Consider the following 13,049-nt stretch of genomic DNA (forward strand, 5'->3'; position numbering starts at 1 on the left):
TTAAAAAAAAAATGATGTTTTTAACATATGTAGTAAAAGCTAATTTATTTATTTAGAAATTTTATATGGCCGCCACTCACTCTCCATGAATCTGGAAGGCTTACAAAAAAATAAAAACTTAATATACAACGTATCTATGGAGATTCTCAGTTATCCTGGTCATAGTTGTCCCAAAAGTGTTTTTTTTTCCCAAGAGGCAACTGGACTTTCTGGTTTTTCTTAGAAGACATTTTGCTTCTCATCCAAGAAGGTTCTTCTTCAAATCACTGTTTGAAAGAGGGGTTAAAGAGGCCATCTATGTCAAAATTGAACTGCCCTCTCTCAACACAGGAGGTGGGATACGATATCATCTATCTTCAATCTACAACACAGTCCTTTAAACAGTTCCAAGAAGGCTCCACACAATTTGCACCACTCAGGTGATCCTGATCACATAGATAAACCTCCTGGTGGCCTTAACAACCTGCTAAAAGAATACAAATGTCTAACTGTCTGAAAGTATAAATCCTTCCATTCCCCAGCATCCAGTCAGAGCTGAAGAAGCTTCTTGGATGAGAAGCAAAATGTCTTCAAAGAAAACCAGAAAATTCAGTTGCTTCTTGAAAAAAAAAAAAGCAACTTTATATCAATATACACAGGGGTGGGACTCTACTGGTTCAGACCGGTTTGTGCAAACCAGTAACTCCGATGATCAGGTCAGCCCGCCCCCTGCCCCTGCTCTTTACTTACCTTTATCTTCTCAGCTGATTGGTGCGGTAGAGCAGATTGCCGCGCCTCAGCTGTGTTACTCCCAAATGGTAACACAGAAGGTTAGTATTCACAAAACTGTGCGCATGCAAAGTGTGCGATCACCAAACCAGTTGTTAAACCAGCAGCATCTCACCACTGAATATGCAACAATAAAAACAATAACCCCCCACCCATTCCACCCCGGCAACAGCAAACAGACAAACAAGCCATTTACTGGGCTCCATCCCACTCTGGTTCCTCAGGCCCATTGTCAAAACCAGATCTTCAGGGCCTTGCGAAAGAATGTCAAAGTGAGGCCAAATCTAATCTGTGTGGGAGGGAGCTACACAGAGAAGGCCCTTCTTCTAGATCCCAGAGTCCCCCTTTTTAGGAGACAGGACCCACAATATTCCCTGCCTCCCCAGTCTGGTGGATCAGGTGAATGTAACTAATGTAAAATAAAGTATGAGAAAATAGAAAAATAAAAGTTCAGAAGCTACAGGAAAATGAAAAAAAAAAATAGAGAAAAAGGAAAAAAAACAACAAAGACAATAATAAAGTAGCTTCTAACCTTCATTCTATTGAGCATAAGATAGTATAAGAACCTTTCACCCTCTGTTAAAGTTAGAACTATTTTTTAAATGTATCTTGCATAAATATTGTGACGTTCATCCAGTAATCCTAACCTGACAAGGTAATTTTTATTCAGTGCTTTTGGCAGGGAGAACAATCAACAGATGGAACAGAAGTTGCCTTCAGAAGTTGTGGGAGCTTCATCACTGGAAGCTTTCGAGAAGAGATTGGACTGCCATCTGTCGGGGGGTTGGACTAGATGACCTACAAGGTCTCTTCCAACTCTGTTAATCTGTATCTGTATCTGTGTCCAAACAAATGTATATTACAAAACAATGTTCCCTAGAGAAATTCAAGAAAGGAAAAGTCAGTGGGGTGAGTCTGACTTTATAGTGGGATGTAGGAGTGATTACAAGAAATCAAGTTCTTCAACTCTATATGTATAGTGACAAAATTTGAGGTAATGTTAGAAGATGATTCATCCCATGCTTATGATATTAACCTAAACAGACAATGAAACACATTTTAAAAACGGTTTTATTTTCATCGAAAAAAAGATTTGTGCTAATCAGTTCTGACTTAGCTTATAATATTATGTCAAATATTTAGAATTAGAATTAGAATTAATTAGAATTATTAAAATAGAGGTGGAAGGTACTTTGGAGGTCTTCTGGTCTAGCCATCTGCTCAAGCAGGAGAACCTATACCCATGATGGTGAACCTATGGCACGCGTGCCACAGGTGGCACACAGAGCCATATCTGTGGGCATGCGAGCATTGCCCTAGCTCAGCTCCAGCATGCATGCGTACGCCAGCCAGCTGATTTTTGGGCTTTTTGGATCCACCGGAAATCGGGAAATGGGCAGTTTCTGGCCTCCGGGGAGGTGGGGAAAGCCGTTTTCGCCCTCCCGGGCTCCTAGAAAGCCTCTGGAGCCTGGGGAGGGCAAGAAAACAGGCCTACCGGGCCCACTGTGCCATCATGTGCCAAAAGCGGGGGAGCGCAGGGGGTCGCGCATGCATGCACGGGGGTGGGCCACATTGAATTATGGGTGTCGGCATGTGCTCGGACCCCCCCGCACTCCCCCCTGCTTTTGGCATGTGATGGCAAAAAGGTTAGCCATCACTGACCTATAACATCTCAGAAAAGTGACTGTCCAGTCTTTTCTTAAAAACTTCCAGTGATGAAGCACCCACAACTTCTAAAGGCAAGCTATTCCACTGGTTAATTATCCTCACTGTTAGGAAGCTTCTCCTTAATTACAGGTTGCTTTTCAATTCACATTTCACTCCAATCCCATTGAAAAGAAAATGAAAATCCCCAAAGTTTGATATGGAACACAAGGAATACCTTGTATCTTTATTTATTTTTATTTTCTAAGGACCTTTGGATCTTTTGCTAATCCAGCGAGCATGGATGGAGATGGCTTTTGATGAAAGATACTGAATATATTCCTATGATATCTCATAGAACGTGTGATCTTGAATAGGGGGTTATTTTTTTGGCAATTATCAAATTAACTCCAATTATTTTTGCTTCATTTCCAAGTCTCAGGGGAATTTCATTAACCACCAGAAAAAATAAAGCAAGACACAGAACCATTGTTTGCTCTATAATGTAAAGAAGCAGTGCATATGCTGTTTATATGTTGGTGCTGCTCTGTAATGCATTGCAAGGGTGCTATAAAGCAACCGAGTGGTCATCCAAGTTAGACTATGCTATTCAGCCAAGAATTTATTACAAGACAAAATTGGGCAAATGAAAGACTGCAAAGAAGGAATTCTATCATGCAAATGAATGAAGCTTTCTGTATTGTCTTAATTCTTTTGTCTGGGGTACTCACAGAGATTCCTCACACGAACTGCATTGTTAGTGATCCTGTTCCAATTCCTCATAAACACTATCAATCAGGAGATGTCATTGTTGCTGGCATTTTGTCTCAAATCTATATATTTTCAAAAACAATGGACTTTCGTGAAAAACCTTCTGCTGACCTTTTCTATGATACTGAGTAAGATGCTCATTAATCTAAAACTTATTAATCAGAAGACGGGTTTCATGGATTTGTGCTGATTCTATATTGTATTAACCATTCTTTTGTGAAGACTGAAATTGTTTAAGAATATGTTGGATGTAAAAGTCAATTCAGCAATGCATTGAAAATAAATGGTTCTATTCAATCTCATTCATGTAGATGAATTCATAATTCTGATAACAATCTTCCCAAATATTTTAAAATATCTTTCATCTGATCATTTATACTCAGATATAAACTTGCTCTGATTTCACTATTTCTAAAATGAACAGATTTAATTTATTATCAATAATTTCCTGGAAATTTAATTATTCATAATAATATACTGCTTATCTATCTGTCTGTCTGTCTGTTCATCCGTCTGTCTGTCCACCCATCCCTCCCTCCCTCCTTCGCTCCCCCCCCCCTCTTAATGTCTGAATTGTGTATGGAACTCAGCTGTATACTTGCATTCTTGGCAATTTTCTGTTCTTAAACAATGTTTTTTTTTAAAGTAGTACCAGTATTCAATAACATTCATCAGCAACCATATGAGGGTAATTATGATTTCATTATGTTTAAAGCTGTGAATTGAATGAAAAAATATCTTACATCTCTTTTTCTGAAATCAATGTGCTCAAATCGACATATAATTTTCATTTCAGGGTAGTAACTCAGCTCTACCAACACATTTTGTCTTTGGTATTTGCTGTAAAGGAGATCAATGAAAATCCCCAGATTTTGCCCAATCTCACCCTGGGCCTCCATATCTACAACAGCAATTTTATTGCAAGCTGGACCTATCATGCCTCAATGGAACTCTTCTCAACACAAGGCAAATTAATCCCTAACTACAACTGTGACACAGAGAACAACCTAGTGTCAGTCATTGGAGGACCTGATTCTGAAGTCTGTATCCACATGGCAGCCATCCTGTCCATTTACAAGATTCCACAAGTAAGAATTTCTTCCCAGTTTTTAACTCACTCTATATGTCTAATTGCTGTCTATCAGCTATGTATCTATCTCACACTGAAACATGCACAGAGATAGTTTTGTTCAATAAAATTTAAAAATGACATTTGAATAAATATTTTATAGAGATAAGAAGAAGCATCACTTTTTAAAGGACAATTCATTTTCAAATACATGTTTCTTTCTTTTGATTATTAAATTATACTGTAACTATTCACTGAAGGGTAAAGTGCAATTTTCACCAACTTATTAATTGCTTTTTGGCATACATCAATAATAGCCTCATTGTCATTCAATGACAAATAATGTATTTATTCAATGTATTTCAGATATTAATTCATAATTTTTAGGACAATTACATTTCAAGCTCTATTGCTGTCATTCACAATGATTCTAATAATTCATAAGATGGTCTTATAGATATTGATCACTGTTGAATTTGGTTAATCAATGTATTTTTGGGATACTTGTTGTTTGAAATCATGATAAAGTGCATTTGCATTGAAGATCACTATAATTAAGCATTTTTATTTGAGATGTTTTCTAAAAACTTAAAAACAACTAATGTTCTGCTATGTCTTCTGTAATGATAGAAACAGTATGAGGAGCAAAAATGAATAGCGAACTTGGTTTCATAATCTTTTTATATAAAAAGGAAATTTTATCTCGGTCACATTCATGTAAAAAATCAGAATAAAGATTTATCTAGATATAAATACTCTAATATATTTTTCTTTAATTTCTATAGTTGACATATGGCTCTGCTTCTGAGATGAATAGGAAAACTCAGGCTATTTCCTATCACCAGATGTTTCCAGATGTACAGAGACAATATAAAGGGATTCTCCAGTTACTGTTGCATTTCCAGTGGACATGGATTGGGGTACTCTATGACAATGATGACAATGGAGAGAGATTTATCCAGGATGCTCTTCCTATATTTTCTCAAAGAGGAATCTGTTTTGATTATATTGAAAGATTCCCAGTAATTACATCAATTACTGACATTGATAAGATGGTGACAGAGGGAATAAATCAGTATAATGTTATAATTAAAAGCATTGCTAATGTATCCATTGTTTATGGGGAAATTGAGACCATGATATTTTTCAGAATGTGTTCCACATTGTCAACATATGAGGATGTATCAATAATGGCAAAAGGTAGGGTCTACCTTATGACGGCTCAGATGGAATTCACATCATTCCCTTTTCAAAAAAATGAAGACATAGATTTGCTTCATGGTGCCCTATCCTTAGCAGTTCATTCAAAGGAGGTCCCAAAGTTCACTGAATTTCTTCAGTTGACAAATGCTACCAATGAAATACAAGATAGCTTCATTCAGGTTTTCTGGGAAGAGGCTTTTGGGTGTTTCTTTTCTGGATCTATGGTAGACAGGCAAGAAAGGGTTTCCTGCACAGGTGATGAGAAACTGGAGAATCTTCCAACATCATTGTTTGAAATGAGCATGACCTCCCATAGCTACAGCATCTACAATGCAGTCTACGTTGTGGCACATGCTTTGCATAACATGCTTTCATTTCGATCAAAAAAGAAAAAGAGTGTCCATGAAGCAACCCAAAGCCCACTGGCTCAATATCTGTGGAAGGTAATGTCCCAGACAAACAGATTTCAATTAGGTCACTGTGGTTCATGGACAAGATTCTAGACTAAGTAGAAAAGTCTTATACTTCCATATTTCTTAAGACCATAAAAATTGCAAAATAGCTGATACCAGCTATTTTGTTTCACATGTGAACCCTATCCTCACAGTGTATAACATGCTTCTCCTAAATGGGATGCATTTCTATTTAAGTCTTCCATAGTAGTTCTATACAGATTGAAATTGTGATTGCAAGCCGCTCCAGTTTTGCATGGAGAAATCTGCTCAATAAACCATAGTAAAACATTGATGCAGCTTCAACATTAATGCAATATTGTATCCAATGTTGGACATCTGATAGGCTATTTGTCTGAGAGTTTTCTATGAACTTAACCATATAGGCACAATTCACATTTAATTAGGGATATGCATGACCTTGAGGCCTTCTCAGAAGTTGCATTTATTCATTCTAATTTCTCCTTTTTCTCCAGAACACTATTCTAATCCCTGTTTTCTGCCTATTTGTTACATGTGAAACAAATTTAAATGGAAAAGAGCAATGTCATTAAATATATCCTGATATTTCATCTTCTCTCTTCAGCTCAACCATTTTGTGGAAATCATTTCATTTAACAACAGTGTTGGGGAAATAGTTTTCTTCAATCAAAATGGAGAAATGGAAACTGGATTTGATATTATCAACTGGGTAACCTTCCCAAACCTTTCCTTCCTAAGAGTCAAAGTTGGAGACATACAACCCTTGTCTCTCACAGAAAAAACATTTACCATTTCAGAGGAATCCATAATCTGGCCAAAGTGGTTTAATCAGGTATTTCCTGTAACTCTTTGAGTTCTATTCGAGAATTATACAGGTTGGAAAAAAAAGAGTTTTTTGAAGTAACTCTTCTTCTAATATCTCAGAAAGCTATCTGAAAATACAGAGAAAATGTAGAAAGAAATGTCAGATAATGATAACATAGGAGAAAGTATGTAACAAAACATGAAATGTTCAAATATTTCCTTTTACACAGAGTATCAATAAGCAGGTATCATATATTTCAGGATCAGCATGTCACCTCTCTTGGCTTAATACATCCATGCAGATGTCAGATTTATTAGATTGCATTCATCTATACCACAGATTCTATCCAAAATCATGATTTAGATATAGTTGGAAGCTATATTTATTCATATGAGTCATTACCTACAATTGAAGAATTTCTAATTGTAAATGTGAGGGAAAAATCTAAGAAATTCAAAACGTGACATTTAAATGGCATTCGATTAGTGCTGACATATGTCAGATTACTTATATATTTTTTCTCTGATTCACTATCTATCTATCACTCTCTATATGAACTTTTGGATTTGCAGAAACAATTGATAAACTATTTTTCCTAAAAGATTCTGCATTATACAGTAAATGATCATATATGAATTCCTTCGGAATGATTCCTCTATAAAAGCACTTACAACTATGATTATTTGTATATATGCACATTTGCAGTATTCTTCTCTTTCTTTTATATTTAGACACAGCCTTTTTCTCTCTGCAGTGACCATTGTCATCCAGGTTACAGGAAGGCCAAAAAGGAAGGGAAACCATTTTGCTGCTATGACTGCCTTCCTTGTCCAGGAGGGAAGATTTCTAATCAGAAAGGTAAGTGATCATTTGTAGTGGAATAGTTGTTTACTGTTGTCTGTGATCACAGCTGACTATCTGCTGATTGATGATTGATTCAATTTCTATAGTTACCCAACTCAACCAAGTGAGTCTGGGAGGCTTACAATTCTAAAATTTAGACAATTTAAAAAACATTAAAATAATAAAAACACCCACCAAATAAAGAGTACAAACAGCACCTATGATGATAGTGGCAGCGGGGACATTTCTGGTGCTAATATTATGTAGTTCGACATAATAGCATTCTTCCCTTCGGTCAAAGTCATGGTGTTTATGCATCTAGAGAAGGAGTGATTGCAGGGATGGCTCAAGTTGGGACGGATGATGATTGGACCATGTGACAGACTGATGGGTGAAGGGGCTGGATTTGGGGTTTTGATTTACTGAGGGAAAACCCGGAACCCTCAGATTTGGGTTTTCCCAGATGTGCCAGTGTACCTACTCTAATAAAATGGAACCTTGAGAAATGCCTGCCTCAGAGTTTTTACTTGGAGTCGGGGACTTTCTGGAACACTGACATATAGTAATAATAAAGCCAGGTAACAGGGCTTCTAATAGTAGCCTAATAGTAAACCCAAGTAACAGTGCCATTAAAAAATTCCATATACATAGTCAAGCATTTAAAACTTTGCAAGAAGCCAATAGGATTGGGGCCATTCTAATCTCTGAAAGGAGAATATTCCATAAGGCAGGAGCAGCAACAGAAAACCTTCTATTACCTGCCAGCTGACATTCTTTAGCTGGTGGGATCTGTAGCATGCTCAATCTGTTGGATCAAATTGGATAGGTAGAAACTCTTGGAAAAAGACAGCCCCTCGGGTAATCCTATCCCAACCCATGCAGGACTTTAAAGATGACAACCAGAACCTTAAATTGCACTGAGAAACACAGTGCAGGTGGTGTCATTAATTACAAATATAGCTGTATTTTGTACCAGTTGAACTTTGCAAATGCTATTCATGGGCAGCCCCATGTAGAGCACATTACAGCAATCTAAGCGGGAGGTTACAAGACTGTGGGTGATGGCAAGGAAGGCCTCCTGGTCAATGGTGAAATTCAATTTTTTTTACTACTGGTTCTGTGGGTATGGCTTGGTGGGCGTGGCTTGGTGGGAGTGGCAGGGGAAGGATACTGCAAAATCCCTATTCCCTCCCCACTCCTGGGGGAAGGATATTGTAAAATCTCCATTCCCACCCAACTCTGGGACCAGCCAGAGGTAGTATTTGCCGGTTCTCCAAACTACTCAAAATTTCCACTATCAGTTCTCCACAACCTGTCAGAACCTGCTGGATTTCACCCCTGCTCCTGGTCCAGGAATGGATGCAGCTGGTGCTCCACCCATAGGTGTGCAAAGACTCTACTAGCCACAGCTACCACCTGCTCATTGTCCATCATGCAGTTGTGTATAAGTTTAAAAAGTTAATTAGATCGGATTCTTTCAGTATCATTTTCATGAAAGCTGTTAATAGAATAGAAGACTGCTTTTCTTTTTTCACAGACATGGACAATTGCTTTCAGTGTCCACAAGATCATTATCCCAATGAGGAACAAAATTTATGCATTCTAAAATATGTAACATTTTTGTCCTATGAAGAAACTTTGGGGATCACCTTCACCAGTTTGATTATTATTTTTTCTATCATTACTATTTTGCTGCTCTGGCTCTTCATTAAACACAATGACACCCCTATTGTGAAAGCCAACAATGAGAACCTCACCTACATTCTTCTCATCACCCTCTTGCTCTCATTTTTCTGTGCTTTGCTATTTATTGGTCAGCCTCATCAATGGACATGCCTTCTTCGGCAAGTTACTTTTGGCATCATCTTCTCTGTGGCAGTTTCTAGCATTTTGGCCAAGACTATCATTGTAATTCTTGCTTTCATGGTTACCAAGCCAGGGTCCAGAATTAGAAAATGGATGGGGAAGAGACTGGGTCTTTCTATTGTCCTTTCTTGCTCTTTTATTCAAACTATTATTTGTACAGTATGGCTATCAACCTCTCCCCCATTCGTAGATGTTGACATGTATTCCATGCCAAAGGAAATTGTCTTGATGTGTAATGAAGGGTCAACTGTCATGTTCTACTGTGTCCTTGGTTTTATGGGTTTCCTGGCAACGATTAGTTTTGTAGTGGCTTTCCTGGTCCGGAAGTTACCTGACACCTTTAATGAAGCCAAATTTATCACCTTTAGCATGTTGATATTTTGCAGCATCTGGCTATCATTTGTTCCAACATACTTGAGCACAAAAGGGAAATATATGGTGGCTGTTGAAATCTTCTCCATTTTGTGCTCCAGTAGGGGGTTACTGGCTTTTATCATCTTCCCAAAATGTTACATCATTCTGGTGAGGCCTGATTTAAATAACAAGGAACAGCTAAGAAGGGGAAGAATTTAAGAATGTAACATTGGGTGCAAATAAATAGATTTCCTTAAAGCTATTCTGTTTTCAAGTAAATATCTTGTATTTTATACAGCTTGGTTTCTGGGTTCTCATTATATCATCTCCTTCTCTAAAACTGAAATTGAATAAAATTGTCAGCTTATAGAACATAGGTGTGAAATGTCCTAAGTGACTTGCACCTATAACTGTCCAGCCACAACTGTCTATGTAGAATGAGCTGAAAATTTGAATACTCTCCATGGATAATCCATTCAAGAAATGACTTAAATCATGTGCTGCAATTCTTCCCTCTTTTTATATTACAATGAATTAAGGAGGTTTCCCTCTTGATCTACTTCCAACTGTGATCTCATCACTCTGGATTAAAAAAAATCAATCCCTTATGCAGTTTTGCATATTTCTCTCAAGATATTTTCTTTACTCTTTACACTACTAGTAGTTCAGAACCTTCCATCACTACACCACACAAGCTGTCATGTGAAATGGCATTTAGTATAATGTGAATAAGGTTGTACTCATGGCAATGAGTGTACAATTGGGAGGCTTGAGAGATAAGATTAAAGATAGATGGAGAAAATCTACCTATGTGGTCAATATGAGTCAAAAACAGCTTGATTGCTTGCATATAATCAATCAATCAGTCAAAATAATGAGCTTCCTTGTAAGGTATTTGCACCAAAGCTTTCTAAAACTAAAACCTTGTCCATCCATCCCCCACCAATAGACATGCATTTATAGTAGCATCACACAATTTGAGATGATGGGATAAGACAGCATGTTTGTATCTATTCCACACAGATGATGCAGACACTATTGGCAGATTGAGAATTTATTTCCTATTTCTCAGTAAATATTTTGTAGGCATAACTTAATTGTTTTCTGTTAATTTGTTTCTTTGGCCTCATTTTCATCTTCATGTTTCAGACTAAGTACTGTTTCGGATATGCTTTTATTAACGAAGTAAAACTAACAAACAATGCTTATAAAGCGTCTTCAAAGGCAACACCCAGGAACTGGAAACACCTCATAGAGGCACATAGAGATAAAGATTAAAAGCAAACACAACCCCATAACATCTCCCCTTTTCTAATAACAGCAACACTTTCTACAAATTGAGTCTGTCAGGGGGGCGTGAACATCTACCACTCCGAGTAACGACCGGCTCTCTCACACCTGACTCTCTCACGCAGGCCGGATCTCTTTGCTTGCCATTTTCTGAAGCCTCAGATGTTTGGCTATCACCAGACACACCAACTTGCTCAGGACTGTCATCAATGTCAGACGGGCATTCTTTATTATCCTTAAGTAGGTTTGGCTTGGCAACTGGTTCTAACCCACCCACTGGATATGAGGAGTCTGGTTGCTCAGCCACACGCAAGTCCACACGGTTCCGCCGATATCGGGTTCCTCCAACCTCCACCAAATAGGAGTGAGGTGCCACTTGTTGTAAACAGGTACCCTTTTCCCAATGGCCAATCCGATCTCCAGGCAGTGGTCTCATCCAAATTCGTTCTCCCACCTTTAACTCTGGCAAGTCTCTTGCAGATCTATCATATTTGGCCTTCGCCACTTGCCTCTTCTGCCGTAGCCTTTCCAGGTCCCCTTGTATCATCACGGGCTCAAGCAACTTATTTGCCACGGCTAAGGACGTCTTTAATCTCCGTGACATTAATCTTTGTGCTGGGCTACTGTCCATACCTTCGGTTGGCGTATTCCTCCAATGTAAAATAGCCTTCCATGGATCACTACATTCGCCATATGCTTTCCTACATAAGTTCTTAGCAATCTTTACAGCTGATTCGGCTTTTCCATTCATTTGCGGATAATGTGGCGATGAAGTAATATGATCAAACTCCCATTCAGCAGCACATTTCTTGAATTGCAGACTTACAAATTGAGGACCATTATCTCTAATCACTATATTTGGTTGCCCGTAACGTGCAAACTGAGACTTACATCTCTTGATGGTGGTCTCAGCTGAAAGGTCTGGAAGGAGGTCAATTTCCCAAAAATCTGAATAATGGTCCACTATTATCAAGTGCTCTTTCCCTGCATAATTAAACAAGTCCATACTAATGATCTGCCAGGATCGGGATGGTATCTCGTGTGACATCATAGTTTCTTTCTGTTGCCAATATGCATATTCATTACAGATGGTACAATTACTGACAAAATCCTCAATTTCGCCTCGCATATTCAGCCAGTACAATGTGTCACGGGCTTGTCTATAGCATGCCTCCCCACCAATGTGGCTTCAATGGATGCGCAATAACATCTCCAGTCTCAATAACTTTGGCACTATAACTCTTGGACCCTTATACAGAATGTCATCTTGTACAGCGATCTCATCTCTGAAGGACCAGTATTCTCTTACAATCATGGGAACTGCCTCTTTCACATCCAGCCACCCACTCAGCATGATATTCTTTAATGTCTGTAGGGCCACGTCAGTGTCCGTATATTGCCTCAACTGCTTTAACCGCTGATTCGTAACATTAAGATAATCTGCTTGGTTAATTTCAGCAAAACATATTTATTCCTATCGCAGCCACCAAACCATCTGATATTCATGTTCTCCTCCCGTAGCTGTCTGATCTACTGTGGCTCTACTCAGGGTATCGCTGATATACATTTCACGTCCTGGCTTAAAAATGACATCAAAATTATAATGCTGTAAACTGAGCATCATGTTTTGCAAATGCTTAGGGGTACACAGAAGAGGCTTTTTGAATATAGTTATTAACGGTTTGTGATCAGTTTCAACTGTAATTATATCTCTACCATAAAGGTAATAATGGAAACGCTGGCAAGCAAATATGATACTTAAACATTCTTTCTCGATCTAAGCATAGTTTAACTCTGCTGGCAAAAGCGCTCTGGACGCGTATGCAATTGGCTGACCTTCTTGTAACAGACAGCATCCCAGACCGTTCTTACTTGAGTCGCTTTGAATAGTAACCGTCTTTGTGACATCATAGTATTTTAATATTGGAGCAGTAGTAACCAAGCGTTTTATCTCTTGCACTGCCTGGTCATATTTAGGGAGCCAGTGCCAAATTGCGTCTTT

At 38.3% G+C, this 13,049-nt stretch overlaps 1 protein-coding gene across 1 annotated transcript; it reads left to right on the plus strand.

Moving 5' to 3' along the window:
- Window positions 1-794: 794 nt before the first annotated feature.
- On the plus strand, window positions 795-9,976 carry LOC148113836 (vomeronasal type-2 receptor 26-like). Its single transcript, XM_087893439.1, has 7 exons — window positions 795-1,167; window positions 3,146-3,311; window positions 3,980-4,271; window positions 5,038-5,898; window positions 6,494-6,598; window positions 7,426-7,552; window positions 9,075-9,976. Exons 1-7 carry the CDS (start codon window positions 795-797, stop codon window positions 9,974-9,976), a joined length of 2,826 nt encoding a protein of 941 aa, XP_087749565.1.
- The last annotated feature ends 3,073 nt before the right edge of the window (window positions 9,977-13,049 follow it).

The sequence above is a fragment of the Pantherophis guttatus genome, chromosome 4, assembly GCF_059756535.1.
Source record: "Pantherophis guttatus breed Tessera chromosome 4, ASM5975653v1, whole genome shotgun sequence".
Classification (NCBI taxonomy): Eukaryota; Metazoa; Chordata; class Lepidosauria; order Squamata; family Colubridae; genus Pantherophis; species Pantherophis guttatus.

What these genes read in the sequence shown, in the direction of transcription:
- LOC148113836 (XM_087893439.1), top strand. Translation starts at nt 795, where the DNA reads ATGGTAACACAGAAGGTTAGTATTCACAAAACTGTGCGCATGCAAAGT. An exon ending in GACCTTTTCTATGATACTGA is followed by an intron (nt 3,312 to 3,979) that starts GTAAGATGCTCA and finishes TTTTCATTTCAG; the next exon opens with GGTAGTAACTCAGCTCTACC. An exon ending in CCATTTACAAGATTCCACAA is followed by an intron (nt 4,272 to 5,037) that starts GTAAGAATTTCT and finishes TAATTTCTATAG; the next exon opens with TTGACATATGGCTCTGCTTC.